At 36.5% G+C, this 20,874-nt stretch overlaps 1 protein-coding gene across 4 annotated transcripts in view; it reads left to right on the plus strand.

The window, feature by feature from the left end:
* LOC127427872 (transcription factor SOX-13-like) overlaps positions 1-20,715 on the plus strand; it is a 56,162-nt gene extending 35,447 nt beyond the window's left edge. For 3 of the 4 annotated variants that reach the window (XM_051675750.1, XM_051675752.1, XM_051675748.1), the window contains exons 4-14: positions 2,008-2,094; positions 2,259-2,431; positions 2,688-2,756; positions 3,906-4,020; positions 7,045-7,121; positions 7,226-7,367; positions 8,000-8,109; positions 10,176-10,251; positions 10,539-10,709; positions 14,263-14,479; positions 18,127-20,715. In XM_051675750.1, the coding sequence (XP_051531710.1) occupies positions 2,008-2,094; positions 2,259-2,431; positions 2,688-2,756; positions 3,906-4,020; positions 7,045-7,121; positions 7,226-7,367; positions 8,000-8,109; positions 10,176-10,251; positions 10,539-10,709; positions 14,263-14,479; positions 18,127-18,373 (1,484 nt within the window). In that variant the 3' untranslated portion in view covers positions 18,374-20,715. The remainder of the gene's footprint in view (positions 1-2,007; positions 2,095-2,258; positions 2,432-2,687; positions 2,757-3,905; positions 4,021-7,044; positions 7,122-7,225; positions 7,368-7,999; positions 8,110-10,175; positions 10,252-10,538; positions 10,710-14,262; positions 14,480-18,126) is intronic. The other variant, XM_051675749.1, reaches the window with a different exon arrangement.
* Positions 20,716-20,874: the final 159 nt, after the last annotated feature.

Consider the following 20,874-nt stretch of genomic DNA (forward strand, 5'->3'; position numbering starts at 1 on the left):
TATTGAAAAGATTCTTATTCTTTGTTTCAAGTTCTATAAAGCTTTTCACTGAGTTCATTTGTTTGAAACATTTCATAGCCCTTGTGAAATGCTCAGTGGAGTTACTACAAGTCTTGAAGTGTTTTCTCAAAAGCCTTTTCTTTTGTTTTCACCACTTCCCTTGGATTGTCTAGTTTCTCTTTCAGTATAACTGGGCTTTTAAGCTCAAGGTCTTTAGAACCGCCTTCTTCATTTAGATGAAAAAGTATTTTCTTCTCTATTTGTGCGTGTTTGTGTCATTCTGCATCTTTGTTATCATTAGATTTGTAAAAGTGCATTATAATGTATACAGTAACCCCAAAAGTATTTGGAATCTGAAGCCACACTTAAAATGTACGAGTGTCATTGCATAAGATGCTACAACATTAAACCAAGTGGCATCCGCAAACAAATGATGCTAGAGCTTTTCTCAGAACTAACTTCACTTTCTTAGTCATTTTTGCAATGACTTTTAAGCAGCTGGTGTCAAGGTGATACAGTGGATGTATGAAATTATTTCATCACATTAACCATGGACATGTTCCACTAATGTTTGGCAACCAAAAAGTGTCCAAAAATATTTCCTTTACTTTCAACAGTATATTTGTATTGCTTTATTATTTCAAGTGCATTAATCTTTCTTTAAAATAAATGTCACAAATCTTGTACATTTAAAGATGTTTTTTTTTTTTATTTATAGAATTCTAAAAAACATTATATTTGATTGTTATTATTTAAATTAATTTAAATTATATTTAATTCTTAATATTTAAATTAACCCTTCTATTGTCTGAGGGTAATTTTTGACCAGGCACAGGTAAAGAATACGCTATAAATACTGCTTAGTGTTTGGTATTGGTAATTTTGACCCATATGGGGAAAAACCAGTTGTGACCTTTCTCCTTCAGACTTTCTGGATGTTCTGCAGCTTTAAATAGTTTTTTTTTTTTTTTTTTTTTTTTACATATGAGTCAAATTTAACCATAAAATATATATATATATTTTTTTTTTCAAATTTAGCTCCTAACCCAATACTGTTCTTACTTTCACACGTGTTTCACTGGGTACTGCATCTTTCCCACGAATTGCATTCTTTTCTCTAGGAATGGATTTATTGCAACAGACATGCAAAGTTTGCCCATTTTGACTGCTGGAAAAGTCTATAGAGATTAATTTGTGAAATAGATATGTGCTAAAATTGTAACTCTAAAATGTGCACCATTGATGTTCTACAAGAAGAATAAATCAGACATTGTTGTAATATAGTTGATATAATATAAAATGCCCAAACTGATTGAAATAAACATTAAAAAAAGAATTGAGATATCCTTTGCCAGTGTTTGCCAAGTTTTTAAAACTTTTTTATGTTTATTTTTTAATTCTATAAAAATTAATTCATTAATATTCAGAATGTAGCCCTTTTCCCCAATCATTATACACTTTGGAATGTCGTTTCGTTAAGGGGGGTCTTTAGTGGTGTGGTACTATAATCAAGAATTTATGCATTTTGATTGTTTTTCAATACAGGTCAAAAATGACCTGAAGGACAAAAGGAGGGTGCAGTTTCTAAAGACAATATGAGGGTTAAATTAAAAAAAAAATAATAAAAATAAATAAATAAATAAATAAATATATATATATATATATATATATATATATATATATATATATATATATATACACACACACACACACACACACACACACACAATTTTCGTTTATTATTTATTTTAAAATTATATAATTATTGAAAACATTTTATATAATAGATTTTTGTATAATCAAATTTAATAATAATTTTTTACAATTAATATGCAATACAATTATACAAAATATTATTCTTTTTATATAATGTTATATTATATTATAATATTATTATTTATTATTATTATTATTATTATTTTTATAGAAAGTTTTTTCTTTTGTCCGGTAGTAATTTTTGCATTGCTCTTGAATTATATCTATTTTTTTCTGTATGATTTTTTTCAGTGATGCCCACTATTGAAAAGCTTCTGAATACAGACTGGAAAGAAAAGTTCTGGGGGAAAGGTCTTCAGGGCAGTGTTAATCTTAAAGGTGAATTTAAACTTCTTATACTGCCCTTTGACAGGATTTGGTGCGACCATGTGTGTGTTTGATAAATCTCTTTATTGCACGCCCTCCTGATTGGTTCTCATGTTGGTGTTTGAATTGACACCTTCTGCTTGACAACCATCCTACATGTTTGCGTGTGTTTCAAGGAACATCAGAGAGTCTGGCAGAAAAGGAGCTTCAGTTGCTGTTGATGATCAACCAGCTCTCCGGTCTGAGAGAGCAGCTGCTGGGAGCTCACTCTGAGCAGAGGAACATGGCTGCACTTCTGCTGGAGAAACAGCAGCAACAGATGGAGCTAGCCAGACAACAGCAAGAACAGGTGTGAAGAAACTTCTTCTATTGGAGGGGTGAAATGAGAAGAAAAGCTTGGAACAATTGAACAATACAATAATAATGTACATTAAGTAGTAATAATAAAAAACAGATTTACCATGCTAAATTAAGGCGGAAATGTCATCACTGTATTTGAAAACGTGTGTTAGAATAGAGTAGTGAGTAAACATAAGTTACACATTGTCATAACGCTCTATACATGGATTGGATTGGTTTGGTTAAATGACTATTCTTTGTTTTAGATCGCAAAACAACAACAGCAGCTGATACAACAGCAACATAAAATCAACTTACTGCAGCAGCAAATTCAGGTGAGATGACAGAAAATCTTTTTCTGCAATTTCATATTTGGTTTACTGAATCGAAATCAAAGACATGAAATCAAAAAAATGACAAGTCTCCGTCATCATCAACCTTCTCTCATGGAATGAACATTACTATAACTGCATTTCTGCAAACTGACATTTACATGCCAAATTCTACGTGTCGCAGAAGTTTTCTGGTGAAATGAAAATTAGAGGTGCTACAATGACTGTGTGTTTTAAAAATCACCACTACGATGGCTGATTATGACTTTATTCATACTTATTTTTCACTCTATTACTCACACACTGCTATGTTATGATATTGAAACACTTTTACTATAACACGTCATTTCAAAAACGTTGCATTTTAATACTTGTATAACAGACCCACCTACATTTATACAATTATTCCGCAGTAGCTTACCTCATAGAGTGTTGGACTTTGCACTCAGAAGTACACAGTTCGAGACCAGCCAAACACGCAAGACGAAAGTGTCATAGAAGCATCACGAAATGATGTGGTTGCTTCAGAACCTGTGCTTTTCATTTTGCATTTTGTTTTTGGACACTATCAGTTAGGTTTAGGTGTTGGTTAAGGGTAAGGATGTCTGTTTTGTTAACCTCTCATTTATACTGTATTTTAGAACACTATTGGTTAGGTTTAGGTTAAAGTTTTGGGTTAGGGAGGTATGTTTTACTCATTAAAACCTCCATTTAATATTTACCTTAAAAATCATGTCTGATGATGAAACAGTTTCACTCGCTTTTGGCGCCCCCCTCTGGACATTTCACTGGGAAACTGCAGTGTAACATGCAGTGTAATTTCGTTTTGCTAAAATGATACTAAACCAATGCTATTTTCATTCTTCTATGAAACACAAAAGCAGAGGGGGCGATTATGAGTGAATAATGTGAATATTTACTGAATAACTTACGTTTTTTTTTTTTTTTTTTTTTTGTTTTTTTAGCTTGCCAGTATGAATCAACATCTACTTTCGTCTTACAAAAAAAACAGAATCTCAGAAATTCTCCCTAACATCTCCTTTTATGTTTCATGAAAGAAAGAAAATAATACTGGTTTGGTACAACATGGTTATGACAGAGAGGAAAATACAACAAGTAAGCTGACTTCTCTAACTCTGACCATTTACTCAGCAGGTAAACATGCCGTATGTAATGATCCCCGCCTTTCATCCCAATGCCCAACCGCTGCCGGTCACCTCTGAGGCCCAGATGGGTTTACCTCTGCAGCCCATCCCCTGCAAACCAGGTTAGCCAAACACCTCAAAAAACTCCCTTCCCCTTGAATAATGGAGTGACTTTGCATATCCTGATAACAGTATGAAAGATTATACGTATTGCCACATTGAGCAACTGTCAGCCTTTACAATATAAGTCTGTTAAGACAGGATTCAGCAATCATTTATCTTCAAATGGCACCTTTCAAAAATCTCTAAATAATTGACTTCAAATATTATCCTTTGTCGGTCCATTAAAAACCTTGTTTGCTCCTGTGTCTTGCTATTCAAGCTTATCAACTGTGGTTTGTATTTTTAGTTAATAAGTGGCTCGTTGCAAAGCCAAACTACAAGAGTTAATGTGGTGTTCTGTGCAAAGGAAACAAAAACTTGCTCTTCCAGAAATGTACAGTAGGGTGCAAAAGTCCACTAATGCTTCTATTATGCTGTAAATGCAGCTTCTTTTATTATAAATTGTATTGACAGCATAATTTGAGTAAAACGTGGAAAAATATACATGCATTTTAGAATTTTGTAGTATTTGGTTTGTCCTTGTGGTTTAATGATTGCATTTGTGTGCTTCAGTGGAAGCAAAGAAATCTGATCTTTTGTATAAAGGAGTTAACATGGTCATTACCTGTGTTTCCATCCACATATTTTAATGCACATTTTAGGACAAAACCGCAAGATGCAAATAAAATGTCCAAAATGTGCATAAAACAATTTGTATGCTTGAGGTGGATAATTTATTAAATAATAAGACATGCGCCTAAACTATGATGGAAGCACATATACTGAATGAATTCCTAGATGTGCTTCCAAAAAGTAATGTGACTGAACAATACGCTTATAATAGGACTAACCAATGGACTAATGTCATCGTATTGCATGGCAAATGTTGCTCTGGTCGCAAAATTGCAAATATGAAGTTCATCAGAGCGTTTTGTCTGTGCGCTCTAAACCGCAAGTATTAGTAAATTTAATAAAAGAGCCACAGTGGCTACGTCTTCTATTTCCATTTCTTTTTTGCACCAATTTCCCCAGAAGTGACTATTTTGCTTTCTTGAACACATGGGTTATAAACAATGCTTCATTTGCTAATTGTTTTTGCAAGATTCTGATATTTTGCATAAATTTAGTTCGCAACTTGTAAGCAAATGTGTGACATAGTCAGGTTTCCTTCCATTTTAAAGAAATAGTTCATCCAAAAATGAAAATTCTCTCATGTACTCACCCTTATGCCATCCCAGATGTGTATGAATTTCTTTCTTCAGCAGAACACAAATTAAGATTTTTAGAATAGCTCAGCTCTTTAGGTCCATTTAATACAAGTGAACGGTGGCCAGAGCTTTGAAGCTCCAAAAAGCATATAAAGGCAGCATTAAAGTAATCCATATGACTCCGCTGGTTAAGTCATTGTCTTCAGAAGCAATATGATAGGTGTGGGTGAGAAACAGATCAATATTTAAGTCCTTTTTACAAAAAATCTCCACTTTCACTTCCACATTCTTCTTGAGTTTTTTGGCAACTTGCATTCTTGGTGCATATCACCACCTAATGGTAGGGCCTGGTCAAAGATGGAGATTTATGGTAAAAAAAAAAAAAGGGCTTAAATATTTTCTCACCCACACCTATCATATCGCTTCTGAAGAAATTGATTTAACCAATGGAGTCTTACGGATTACTTTTGTGCTGCCTTTTATGTGCTTCAAAGTTCTGGCCACATTTCACTTGCATTGTATGGACCTACAGAGCTGAAATAGTCTTCTAAAAATCTTCATTTGTGTTCTTAAAAAGTTATACACAAATTGGATGGCATGAGGGAGAGTAAATCATGAGATCATTTTTGGGTGAACAAAGCTTTCATTAGTGACTTTAAAAGAGCGGATTAAAAAAAAACTTAAAATGTAAAATGAAGGAATACATAAGATTCTACACTATTTGTAGGACACTAATCATTTAAGTACATTTGTAACATTGACCGTGTTAACTGTCCTCAGAAAGACATAATTTTCTATTCAGTGTACATTTAATGTTCATCTGAAGGTCTGTTCTATTGTAGAAGTTATTCTATGATTTGATGTCCTGATGGTTTTGTGCACTTCTTTGGTCCACTTATTAAAACTTCTAAAGGAAACTCATCAAAAGGGCAGTGTAGAGTGATTTCCTCAAACAGACATGCACTGAATAACAGCTTCTAAAGACTCAGGGTTGACCATTGATTTAGAGTGCGTATTGATCAAATAAAATCCAGAGCGGGTTCTTTGCATTGACATCTGTACTGTATTGCACTGCATGCTCACTCAATTAAAAGACTCTTGTTAACAAACATCTTTGATGCCTGTACACACTCCATTCGTTTAGAAGATGAAGCGTAGGCGGAAAGAACAGAGAACAATAGAACGAGTGTATGAGCTAGTCAACTAACAGCGTCTTTAACACAATCAAGCCGTCTTTGCACAGAAACCTGGAGCAGAGGGCCAAGGACGCGAGCGAATTTGAGCTCAAAGAGTTTATCCGACTGGTGAATTAGAGACGTTCTCAAATAATAAACATGCTTTTGCAATGCTTTATGCCATATATTTCAATGTCAATAGATGTACCGACCATATTGACTGATGGCCACTGGAATAAATAACAAGAGATTTTTATCTTTTTTCTTTGAAGTCTTTAAAGTTTTTTTTAAAGGTTGGTGCTTATGGCCTAGCAGACCTTTTGAGCCATGATGAAAGTTTGAGTTTGGCTTGTGTCATTTCTCAACCCTTTTTCTCCTTCTCCCCATTATTTCTTGTCATTTCTTGATACTATCGCTATCAATGTTATTTTTACTTTTTTGTGCTTGCGAATTACTTTATTGTTCCTATAAACTGAACGATTTGTTGTACAAGCAATTTTCAGGGCGTACATACAACTGTTTCTTTAAAGTTAACATGGAGCTCTCAAACCATTTTTCTTCCAAATACCATGTATTCCTGAGTGTAACCGGATATTCAGTGAGACAGTTTTTTTTAGGTTGGGACTTCTGAGCGTAACTCTTTGTTGTTGTTCAATTTTAGTGGAATATCCCATGCAGTTGCTCTCCAATCCTCATTCCACCCCCCTCAAAAGGTCCAGTGGTACAGTCTTTCGCCAGGTACTGTGAAATCTCCTTTCTCTTTAGCGCCGCTCTGCAGTTCATCAAAAGTATTTCACTTTGTTGTCTTTCTTTATTAACATCACAATGTCTTTGTCCTCTAGGACACCAGTCAGCCACTCAACCTCACGGCTAAACCCAAGACGCCAAGTCCCCAGGCCCTGGAATTAGCCACGGCCCACCTGCAGGCAGGGTATCGGCCACGAGATCTACCCCACAGCCCTCCTCGATCTGCCCTCAGCCTGAGTATGTGATTCCACACCAACACATCCAATCTTCAACATAACATTGCGCTTTAAAGGCTGAAACAACGCCTTATGCTTTAAGCAAATAGACTTTTTTTTTTTTGTGGTTTTGATAGAATTGATCATGCATCCCTGCAAGATTAACTGCAGAGTTGTTTAGTAGATTTAGACTTGAGTCATCAGCATTGAGATCCTTCTGTTCAACAACCAATGAGACAAGGCTGGAAATCCACCTCTTTCTGAACATTTCCACCACAGTAGAACCTGTTGTGGTCTCATGTTCTTGTTTGTGAAGGAAGTCCTTGAGAGTTTGGCTTACGTTCAGAAAGATGGACTCTTCTTAGGGTCCCGCTGCCAACATGCCTCTATCCCAAGTATTAATGACAGTTGTCAGCAGTTCAGAAAACCTGTTTACCCCCTTCGCCTTGAAGCCCCTGAGAATGTGTCAGCACCTTGGATGTGACTGTTTGTCTTAAGCCTTTGGACTGAAGACCGAGGACTCGTCCTGGACATCATATACTTGACACAAAGCCAAGTGCTTTATTTGTGACTCATAAGACAGAGAGGTGTAAATTTAACTCCCTTGACCTTTTCTAAAGTTTCCTTTCTCTCTCTCGCTCTATCGTTCTCCAGGCTTCCTGGGAGAGGGTGACGTTGTCACACAAGCCATTCATGATGCCCAGCAGCTGTTGCGTGGAGGACAAGGCCCAACGGGGCGAGAGAGGGACAACAACGCCAGGATGGTGAGTTGGGCAAATGCCCTAAACCGAAGGTTTTCAAACTTTATTATGCCAAAGACCTCCAAATATAATAATTCCCTTGTAGGGGACCTCATTCATGAAGTATAAAAAGGCAGATATATAATTTTATGTACAGGATAAAAGACACATTTATACTCTGAGAGAAAAATAGAAAGTGTAATATTATAAAAACAAATAAACAGTTGGCTTTTATTTTGTACTAAAGCCAAAAAGAAATTGTTTAGAAAAATCATCTGAAACATATTTACTTTGTATTAAGCTGACAAGGGTATCTACCAACTATTGGAGTAATGTTAGATTGTTAAAGATCTTTTGTTTTTTTGTAAATTTGGTAAATGTTAACTTTTTTTTTTTGTGTGGCCCTAGTCTGAAAAGCCCAGCTCTACACAGTTGCGCCATTTTTGTGCACAGTATTTGCAAAACTTACAATGTATTCACTAATCATGACAGTCCAATTCAACCAGTCGCAATTCGCACTGAAATAGTGCTGCACCGTATTTAAATTAAGTAATTCCTTTCCACGTAAACGCCTTCTTTTATGTAAATTTAGCTTATTACAGATTACGCTCTATTCACAAATCTCTGTGCAGTTTGCCCAAGCGCAATTAACGTTCGCTATTACCACCCACGGAAAGAAGGCGGTAAACAGAATTTCATTTCGTTTGTATACAGTTTCTGTTGATGATAATAGCTGAAATAATTCAACAAATGAATGAGGGGAGCGTTATAATCGGACATATACTATCCAGAATCCCCAGTAGTCAAACACACTTTCGGGATTTTAAAGTGGCGATTCAGGTGTTTAGATCACAGTAGTCGAGTGGTGCTGTACAGTCCCGACAGATTGTGCCAGACTGTGGTGGTCTGCTGCATCCTCCACTACATAGCGCCCAAACTGTGCAAATTGTGTTCAGCCCAGATTTTGTTGTCTGGTCTGCATAATTCCTTCAGCGAATCGGTCGCTAAAACAACATGTGCAAATAATCAGTGGGTGCAATTTATTCTTAGCGAATTCTCCCCTCAATGTCTTAACACGCACATTAAACATACTCTCACATACTCCACACCCCAGTTCTTCAATATTTCTCTGCGACACCTGGGGCCCGTTGTTTGTCACCATTGGTCATGCTTCAAGGTCGAAGAATCGGGGCAAGACTCCATTAACGCCTTATACTTGAAACGCCTCTCTTTCAGAACACCCACTGAGTTAAGGGAGAAGGGGATGTCAGGGTCAGCGATGGATATTGGCTTACAGTCGTTCATGTTATCAGTTAAACAAGGAGCACATTCCCCTTTTAGGCAAGAACAGCTGCTCTTGGAGTCACACTGCAACTGTTTTTGTTCCATTGTATTTACGCGGCAATTGTGGTATGGCCTCAAGTCTTCGTAGGCACCTGTTCGACAGCCACTTTGTTGCTCCTCTGAGTTCAGTTTAACCACAAGGAGATATGACAGTGATTTCGCCTTTGTAGTCCGTGAGATTTTTAAGCATTCCACTCAAACATGTTTTTGTAGCTAGACACTTTCAGAACCGTAGTACGGACTCTTGATTATGCAGGTAGACTGGCAACAATGCAGAGGTAGCTGCAAGGGGGAAGTGTATACCTTTTTATGTTTTGACTTTTCAAATTATAGTTGATGATCGAAAATGTCCCCAAGGCCTTTTGTGTTTTCCAGTGTAGGTGTGGACGAGATACTTTTGTAATGTTGACTTCTGTAGCAACAGTTCTAACCTGACAAACTAATTGCAGACAATTAAGTGCCAGCTGAACACAAGTGTTGGTAAGCATGGTACAATCAGCCCCTAGTGGTAGTTTATGTAACTACACCATCTGGGATCTTTTTCCATTGATGACCATTCAAAAGTAGCTGTGTATTCTGACCTTCAAATTGGGTACTTCTGGTGGGTTATGTGCCAGCCGAGCAATTGAGATAATTGGGAATGCTTATGGAGGGCCTTCTCTATGTATTATAGACCTCCTTGAAAGCAAGTATGATGGAGGTTTATACATATGTCTTACATAGGCTTTCTATTGATTGATTATAAGGAGGTGTCTCGAGAACGGACAGATGATGGACAGTCCTTAAGGACGAATGAGGATCATCTTAGCAGTGATTCTGAGGGTATGTGTCTGCTATTTTTTAATCTATAGTTTGTTAAAAAATACTGTACTTATAGAAATTGTTAGTGGTTTCTGTCTTAGTGGGATGCTCAAATCAAATAAATACTATTGCTGACTGCATTGACTGCAAATGTCTTTTTCTAATAAAAAAAAAAAAAAGAAAAACCTTTGTTGTGCAATAAATCACATATCACTTAGCTGGGTAGTTGCAGTTGGCTGCGGGGTGTTTAATCTTGCAAGAAGTGTTATGCTCCTTAAATGTTTTGTTTTTAATCTTGTTGTTCTTAGCCGGGCAAATGGCCATTTCTGGAGCGGGAAGCTATGGTGAAACCCGGACTCCTTCCTCTGGCCACATCAAACGCCCCATGAACGCCTTCATGGTGTGGGCCAAAGACGAGAGGCGACGAATTCTGCAGGCATTCCCCGACATGCACAACTCCAGTATCAGCAAGATCCTTGGTGAGAGAGAAAGGGGGCGCTTTTGTAATCAGATTTGTTTTGTTTTTTTCACTACACAGTTTGAATATAGTTACAGTCAGTCATAGTCTCCTGTCTAAAGTTTCAGCCAATAAAATTTGAGATAGTTTTTGTTGATTAAAAACAGCTTTTCAGCTGTTTTTTTTTTTTTTTTAAAGGCCATAGTATACTTTAGTTTTTTGCATGCCATTACATCTCGTACACCGTGCACGTGACCTAAAATTCTGGTGAATTGTCCTGTTCAGCCCAATATTTCTAGACATGCAGACAGTCTATGTCTGTGTGCGTTGTCTGCGCATGTGCCAGCCGTACTGTCCTAAGCCAGCACAAAGCAGTTACAGTGTGGATGCATTGAAAAGTTCCTTACAGGGTCATGGCCAAAAGAATATACTAGCCTTAATTTGTAGAACAGAATTTTGAACTGCCGTAGTTTTCATGATCAGAACATTAATAAAATTAAAACCATCGACACATCGACTCTGCATAAATGCATGTTAACATCTATGCAGTTAATGTTTGACACCAAGATTGTAGCAGGTAACAAGAATCTCCCTAATAGTCCAAAAATAAGTTCATGATTATTTTTCCATTACATATTTATTTATGTTAAAAAATGCATATTTTTTTCATTCATGGCCATTCAACATGTATTGTTTTCTTCTTGTCAAATAAAGAACTTGCTGTCAAATATTTTTCAGCATAGTTTCTGTCAACAAAATTTACACTCAAATGACTGCAATGTCTACAACCCTCCCTCTTTATGTATTCTTTGTGTTAACTGTAAGAATCTGAAGCACCTGTTCAGACAACATTGTCCTCATGCTGTTTCTTACACTGAGGAAGAACTTTTTATATTTCTTTTAACCCCTCTCTCTTTCTCTTGATATCGGCTGTTCTTTATTGTTGGGAAGGTTAGGTGGTTATGAGATGGTGGGTTTGTTGCGTTTTAAGTACAGTTTTCAGTTTGCGTGCAAGGGGACCTGGTTTCAAATCCCAGAAGTTTTTGTTTTGTTTTATTCTGTTTTGCATTTTTGTTTGTGCTTTTTTTTTTTTATCCCCCCATTCTTTTTGTTTTTTGTTTTGTTTGCATTTTTTGTTCTGTTGTTTTTTGTTTTCTGATCTTTTTTTTTTTGTTCTGCCTTTTTTGTTTTGTTCCTTTCTTTTTGTTTTCTGTTCTTTGTTTTTTTTTTCTGTTTTTTGTTTTGTTTTTTATTTTCAGTTTGGTGTTTTTTTTTTTTTTTTGCTTGTTCTGTTTTGTAATTTTATTTATTTTTTGCTTGCTTTCTGTGTTATTCAGTTTTTTTTTGTTTTGTTTTGTTTTTTCTGTTCTATAGTTTACTAAACCAGGCAAAATTGAAACTGAACTTGACAGTCAGAGATCAACATGCATTATCATTGTATGGAATAGATCATCCTTGACATTTGATGTTAACTCACTTTGCATTCCAAGAGGGGGAAAAAAAAGCAGAGTGGCTACATGATGACAGAATTTTCAGTTTAAAGAAAATGATCTGCAGAAGGTGAGACTCGATTGGACTATAAATCACATTTAGATGTAAACAGTTTATTTGACACAACATTTTAGACAAAGACTTCTTAAAAATAAAATAATGCATCTTAATTCGGGGGAGGAAAATACAAATTATTTTTTTTGACGTTTTTAGAAGCATTCCAAATCAACATGGCTCAAAAATCTAAAGGGGATATGTGCAAGCAAGGACTTTGTTTAAACACGTCACTGTTTTCAGGCGTGGAGCGTAGAGGAGGACAGAAGGGGTTAGGTGGATAGAGAAAGGGTCACAGTAGGGCACAAACACCCACCTGGCTCTGGGGGTGACAGGAAAACAACATCCACAACTACAGCTGCCCCCAGACTGACCACCCCCCCCCCCCCCCCATTCCTTGCTTTACCTTTATCTTCCTCAGTTCTTTCCTTGTACAAAACGTTTGCATTCCATTCCATTGTGGTGACACCAACACCTGCGTGATTAAGTTTTGTTTCTTCTCACTGACATGGCCTGCAGGGCTTCTCATGGCTATGCATTGCAAACACCTACATGTATCAGTTCCCACCATCGTTGCCTGCAGCGCACACTGTGACAGGTGTGAGAATTCTTGCAATGTCAAACATTCCGAACAATTACCAAATTAGGTCAATGTACTGTGCAGGTCAATGATTGTTTTCTTCTTTGTACTGTGTTGTACTTTCACTCTGAATTATTTCTCACTTCCTGTTTGTAGTGAAATTTAAACTGTCAGTGACTCCAAATATTGTGGAAATCTCAAAAATACCACTGCAAAACCTGCTCCAAATACCTTACAGTGTTGGTGAGACATTAACTAAAGTAACAATGCTACTAAGTTAACTACATTTTTCAGTAGTGTGACAGTATCTCAGCTGTTCAAAATGGTGTATAGATCCTTTTTCAGTAACAGTCTGCTTTTTCCAATAAGTGGTGGTCTAGTGCAACAGAACACTTCATTGTTGTTTTATATGGCACATTATATTGTGCATGCAGATTTTAAGTCAAGCGGGCTGAGGCACTAATCCAACATGCTCTCCTAAACTGTCTTCTCTCTCAGGTAGCATTGGGAAGTTCTTGGACAGTTCATGTAAATGAAATTGAATCTGTTCAAAAATTATTCGCAGACATATTTCCACGAAAAGTGCCTGTGTATCATTTTATGGGGTTCGTGTTGCTCAACTGGTTGACCAACTAGCTAGCAATGGCAAGATCACGGGATCGATTCCAAGGAAACACAAACTGCTAAAAATGTATACCTTAAATGCACTGTAAGTTGCTTTGGATAAAAGCATCTGCCAAAATGCATAAATGTAAATGTACTTTTTTTGAGTCTGTTTTATGTAAATATTTAGTGCTGCTGTTCGTCGATATGTTATATTAATTAGGGTGTTACTATTTTATCAGTTTTATCACTATTTCATCACTGTTTAGTGTAAATTACTGAACGAATCTGAGTTTTTTGTTAATCGAATCAAAAGATTTAATTTAAGGATTAATCAAAATCCCCACTACTTTTATCATTTTTTTCATTCAAGGTAAATACTAAGTCAAAGATACATTTTATCATATAATTGTTATATATATATAAAAATAAAAATAATAATTGCTCTCCTTTTAAAGCTGAAATGTGGAACTTTTTGAATGTTAATACTTATTTCTATCCTAGCGCATTATGCAGAGACAATTATAAATGGCCATTCGTTGGTTGATTTCCTCAAAAACTGTAAACAAGGTGTCTTTTTGGCACTGTTAAAGTGCTGTTTGTTTTGAGCGGCTTGTCCAGCCCGATGCAACAATATTAGCTCAAACCAATGGTGCGAGTTTGGGGTGGGACTATATTTTTGTTTGATCAAAGACAGACATTTGTTGTTAAAATGGTAGCTTTACAGTAGTTTAACTACTTCAAATGTATCATTAGCTTGTAGCTACAGATTTACACTTACCTTTTCAGACCTCAGCCTGTCCTAGTTTTTAAAATCTCTCTCATACCGGTTTGTCACCCCCTTCAGGATCCCGCTGGAAGTCCATGTCCAATCAGGAGAAACAGCCGTACTATGAAGAACAGGCCAGACTCAGCCGCCAGCACCTGGAGCGTTACCCTGACTACAAGTACAAACCGCGGCCGAAGCGCACCTGTATCGTAGAGGGCAGAAGACTGCGGGTGGGAGAGTACAAGGCCATGATGAAGAGTCGGCGACAGGAACAGAGAGTGCCATACCCTCCAAGGTGATGCTTGCAGACACACTGCACATGTCCTCTACATCAGTGGTTCTCAACCTTTTTGACTCCAACACTCAAAAAAATATTTGAACATGTTTTCAATTTGAGTTTTAAGTCATTTTAATATATTTTTAAGTGGTGTAACCATCTAGGGATGGTAAAAAAAAAAAGAGCTAAATCTCTTGAAAAAAGAAATGTTGGCATAAGTAATCAGGAATAATCTTGTTTTATTATTTATTTTAAAAATAAGCAACTTAATAATTTCTAAATAAAAATAAGCAAAAACTTTTGTCCACCAAATAAAGGTCAGCTGGTATAACCAACATGCAGGTAGCCATTATGTTGTTATGTGACAGGAAAACCATAAACCAAGAGGATCCTCATGATTGTGTTTTGACGTTTATGTGAAAAGACAAATTTTGTTCGTCAGTTGAAGTAACCCCAAGAAAACTTGATATTCATGACTCCAAAAGTTTGAATTAAAAAGAAATTACCTTGGAAAAATATGTTTGAAACTTTTTTTTAATTAAAAATTAAGTTCACTTACAGTACGTGTATTCAAGGTGCAAGGTCACACTGATCAGCCACAGCATTAAAACCACCTGCCTAATATTGTGTAAGTCCCCTCATGCCGCCAAAACAGCACCAACCCAACAATTGTACAGAGCGGTTATCTGAGTTACCGTAGACTTTGTCAGTTCAAACCAGTCTGGCCATTCTCCGTTGACCTCTTTCATCAACAAGGCATTTCCATCCGCAGAACTGCCGCTCACTGGATGTTTTTTGTTTTTGGCACCATTCTGAGTAAATTCTAGAGACTGTTGTGTGAGAAAATCCCAGGAGATCAGCAGTTGCAGAAATACTCAAACCAGTCCGTCTGGCACCAACAATCATGCCATGCTCCAAATCACTGAAATCAAATTTTTTCTCCATTCTGATGGTTGATGTGAACATTAACTGAAGCTCCTGACCCGTATATGCATTATTTTATGCACTGCACTGCTGCCACATGATTGGCTGCCAGGTGGGCTGGATTGAGTATTTTTGTAACTGCTGATCTCCTGGGATTTGCAGACACAACAGTCTCTAGAATTTACTCAGAATGGTGCCAAAAACAAAAAACATCCAGTGAGGGGCACTTCTGTGGACGGAAATGCACGGGGGTGGCAGCATCATGTTGTGGGGGTGCTTTGCTGCAGGAGGGACTGGTGCACTTCACAAAATAGATGGCATCATGAGGAAGGAAATGTATGTGTATATATTGAAGCAACATCTCAAGACATCAGCCAGGAAGTTAAAGCTTGGTCTTCCAAATGGACAATGACCCCAAGCATACCTCCATAGTTGTGGCAAAATGGCTAAAGGACAACAAAGTCAAGGTATTGGAGTGGCCATCACAAAGCCCTGACCTCAATCCGATAGAAAATTTGTGGGCAGAACTGAAAAAGCGTGTGTGGGCAAGGAGGCCTACAAACCTGACCCAGTTACACCAGTTCTGTCTGGAGGAATGGGCCAACATTCCAGCAACTTATTGTGAGAAGCTTGTGGAAGGCTACCCAAAATGTTTGACCCAAGTTAAACAATTTAAAGGCAATGCTACCAAATACTAACAAAGTGTATGTGAACTTCTGACCCACTGGGAATGTGATGAAAGCAATAAAAGCTGAAATAAATCATTCTGTCTACTATTATTCAGATATTTCACATTCTTAAAATAAAGTAGTGATCCTAACTGACCGAAGACAGGGAATGTTTTCTTTGATTAAATTTCAGAACTTGTAAAAAACTGAGTTTAAATGTATTTGGCTAAGGTGTATGTAAACTTCTAAATTCAACTGTATACAGTGCATCCGGAAAGTATTCACAGTGCTTCACTTTTTCCACATTTTGTTATGTTACAGCCTTATTCCAAAATTGATTAAATTCATTATTTTCCTCAAAATTCTACAAACAATACCCCATAATGACAACGTGAAAGAAGTTTGTTTGAAATCTTTGCAAATTTATGTCCAGGAAAATATTTTAGTTTAATAAAACTGTTTGTGTCACTGGCAAGGTTTTTGTTACATGTACAAGTATTGATATAGTGCTTTTTTCCCCCCTGTTCCAACACTGCTGTAGTGTTAACTACAAAAACATTTGAGTTGTAAACGTTAGACAACGATGATGGTCGGGCCGCAATTTGTTTTTCAATAATTCAACGATAAGAGTCCGCTTATACCGTCGTTATCACATGTAGAGCACTATTATTTCTGCGATGCGAAAACATGAATGGAATCACTGAATCCAGTTATAAAAATTTCATTAGCTATAAAATGTGTAATGTCTTGAAAATGATTGTTTGAATGCACAATCAATTAACGCTGAACGCTCAATGCTCATATGCTGAAAACACCTTATCACGAATATCAGGCATGCTCTGGGTCACAGCTTTTGGGTGTTAAATAATCACACCCGGCCATGTAGCAAACTGCTTATCCGGAGGTGAGAAACTACCATCAAAAACGTACAAAAACACCAAAATAAAAGCTTGATTTAATTGGATGCATGAAATGGGGAAAAAAAATCATGTTTAATGCAACTAAATAATAATAAAAATAACTTATTAAAGCAATGTCTCACATATGCGATGTTCAGTTATGCAGCACTTCATTTGTTAAAAATAATGCAGTGTTATTTTGAAAATTTTTATTAATATAATTCACTTTTCATTTGATTAGACACCATTTTAATGATGAAATTTAATTAAATTGCCGAATATGGAATAAAAATAAAAAAAAGAGAGAAAAAAAAAAAAAACTCCAATAACCACAATTTTAATGACCTCTCGTGTGTTTTTGCTTAAATATTATAACCGTGTGGCACATAAAAATGTCCTGGAAAATTGTGCCTTGAAAAGAGTGGAAACCCTGAGTACACGCCCACTGTTATGATTTTTACTGCTCACCGCAGCTGGGCAGGGCTACGGAAGTATAAGGTAAAGCAGGCTTTGATGTGAGGCGCTCAGATGCAAATGTCTACTAAAGTGTGACATCATAATGTGGCGGAAGTAGAAAACTATTCATTTTGGCAGCCTGGTTTTAACAAATGCTCCTTTCACAGTGAGGAGGAAGTTTTGAGTTCTGAAACTTACAGTATGTTTTTATAGTACAATGACAATTTATAGGAAAATTTAAATTCCTGATGTCATGATCCCTTTAAAGCAAATTTGGTTGTAAAAAGTGGTTGTCACTCCCGTAAGTATCTAAACTCTGTGTGTACAGAACAGAAGTACTAATTTAGCCGCAGTGTACATTGCCACATTGTCTTCATTTGATTCTTGTATTTTTCAACTTCAACATGCACCTGCACCTGCCATTTGGTGAAATTATTTTGATACTTCACACTTTAGTCCAAACTGTCAGCTCAAGTGAAGCCAAAGTAATTTTAGCCTTTGTTTTTTGCCTTATTTGGAATTTTTGTCAACTTTCTGTACTTAAATCCATCAATACCCATTGAAAGGCTATTTCCAACAATACCAAAATCACACAATGACAGTAATTTTAGTAAAAGTACCCCAAAATAATGACACTCCTCTACAAAATGCTTTCTGGCAGCTAGTTGTCTTGTTCAGCATTTCGTCAAAGCCTTACACTCCACATTTATCCCCACAGCCAATCAGAGCAGCAGCTACCGTACCCGTCTGGTGAAGGACTGTACCCCACCACGCCCATGTCCATGGCGACTTTGCCCTTACACCCCGCCCTGCTGGAGCACTACCTCCCCCGCTCTCTAGAGCCCCCGCAGGGCCGAGTTGGCGAGACTCGGGACACCACGCGACCCAAACAACCCTACAGTGAAGGGGAGGAGAGCGACGCGGGGGAACGCAGTGAGGGAGAGCTGGTTGTCCTCACCGACTGAGATGGAGAATGATGGAAACATAGAGGGAGCTGAAGAGAAATCAGAAAAGGAGGCAATGAGTTGGAGAAAATAAGAGGCACTTTTTGGAATCCCTACAACATGATGGTGTCCTAAAATGGTATAGGTCAAATTTTTCAATCTGGTTGAGAGAGTCCTTGCAAGGTGGTTTCAAACCTGGCAGTTAGTTAGACGGTCCTCTAGGGTTGGTGATTGAGGCAGCAGAGGTGTTTTTGTGGTGATGTGCAGTTTTAATATGGATAAACAGAGGTCAGATCTTTTTTTTATTTTATTTTTTATACTATTCCACTGGTTTAGGGCCAGATATCCAGGATAGATCTAATAAAATGACCTTAGTTTGGATAAAACAAGGCTTGTTTTTCAATCTCCGATGTTATTTTCAGTCTTTTGAAGTTGCTGTGGAGCTAGTATGCAAAAATTGTTTTGCAGAATTCGCATAATCAAATTTTAGATCTGAAATGCACACATCAAAGGTTACAATGAATAACCATTATCTATGTCAATGACTTGGCAATAATAGGATGCGTTAAAGCAAAAGTTCATCCAAAAATGAAAATTCTGTCCTTATTTACTCTTACGTCGTTCCAACTCAGCAATCTGCAGGTGATTTATTCATTTATTGTCCTTTTTAAGGTGACATTTTTGACAAAGCCTGTCCCTATCTTATTTCTGCGCAAAGTAAATGTGTTCCACTGAAAATATAACAGCGTATTGGTTTGAAACAACATGACGGTGAGTATAATGACAACATTTTCATTTTTGGGTGAACTGTTCCTTTAAATACCCAATGCATGAGAGCTCTGAACCATAAGCCGTCCAAAAAAATAAAAAACATTTGCATTTGGAATCACATATTACTAAACTTATAAAGATGCAGCAAAAACAGATAGAGTAGTACACAATTCTGAATTTAGCTAAAGACAGCTCAACCATTCATATAGTGTCATCATGTTATCATACCTTTTGATGTTTTTTTTTTTTTTCCTGCACAAGTTCCTGTTAAGACTGTGCCATGGTACTTTCCCAAGCTCCAGGGCTGAGCAAAGAAAAATACAAAACGACACAAGTGGAACTGGACAAGGGAAGGAACATTCCTGATCTCCTTGTCCAGTTTATTTTATCTGAATTTTATATCTGGAGATTTATGCTGTTGCAGTCGTTCTTCAGTTTGATGGCTCCCTCTGCTGTTTGAATCTGGGTACTGCACTTAAAATATTCCCCCAGGTCAAAATAAAATATTTGTTTCTTTTGATTTAGTGCAGAATACACATTTAAAATGCACTTTTTTTCCATCTTAATATATTTTTTTCAGGCCCTCATTTATGGTGGCCCAGGGGTGCACGACACATGAAAATTAGCAAAGCAAATAAAGCTGAAGATACAACAGAAATAAACCACAGCACAATGTAAAGAAGCCACAACGCAACATAATTAAAATCGAATGAAATCATTCGACCCCAGTTCTGACCCACCAGCATTGGGTCAGAACTACCATACAAATTAAATGCAGTTTTTTTTATTATTATTATTATTATGTTGTTGTTGTGTTGTGGCTTATTTCCATTTTGCTGTGATTTATTTACATTGTGTTTTCAAATTTTGTTTGCTTTGCTAATTTTTTGCCCCGGCCACACACTCATTAGGCCTACTCAAAATAGAAACATTTTTCAAAGTAGAATATTGCACTTGCTGTACATATGCAAATCATTTCTACTATTTCATTTTATGAAAGGAGTTGTGAAACATAATAATGCCCTTTTTTTTGGAATTTACTATTTTTTTTTCTACATTTTGGTTTACTTGTATTTTTAGTGTGTGTGTGTACTGTATATAGAGTGCATTTGTGCTTAAGAGATTTTGAGTTATCATTCCAGCTGAGTTTTCTTGATGGGGTCCATATCATTGGGCCACTACTAGTCAATTTACAGTTAAGCTGAAATGTAAACGTTTTGTTAAAAATTATGAACATTTATATTTTAAAGAGGATTTTTTTTTAAACAAAATTTGCCAGTGGATGGACCATTATGATAAAGCTAATGTGTTAAAGGAAATTATGTATATAAATGGATACAGAAATATAGTTTGTTTTTTTTATCTGTAGAATAAAACCATATGGGGAAAAATGTGAGATTTATAATCTGGACAACTGTTGCAAATCAACTGTTGTAAAATATAGATATAGACTTTATTTTATTTTTTTGTCTACGAAAGTGTATAATTTAAAGGTGTACATGTTTTGTTTTTTTTCTGTATGTTGCATTATTCCTAGTAAGTTTTGTGGTTTGTTATTTTGAAGCATAATAAAATATATGTTTACATTTGCAGTTAAAGTGTATTATTTGATATTTTCAAGCATTTTAGGAGTTTATACATTTTAGCATGAACACAGTCCATGGATATTTGGAAACATAACTTTTATCCACAGTTTTCCTGAGCAACCACTGGGCGGCGCCATGATGATTCGAATTGCCTGTTTTCTGTTT

The sequence above is a fragment of the Myxocyprinus asiaticus genome, chromosome 37 (genome assembly GCF_019703515.2).
Source record: "Myxocyprinus asiaticus isolate MX2 ecotype Aquarium Trade chromosome 37, UBuf_Myxa_2, whole genome shotgun sequence".
Classification (NCBI taxonomy): Eukaryota; Metazoa; Chordata; class Actinopteri; order Cypriniformes; family Catostomidae; genus Myxocyprinus; species Myxocyprinus asiaticus.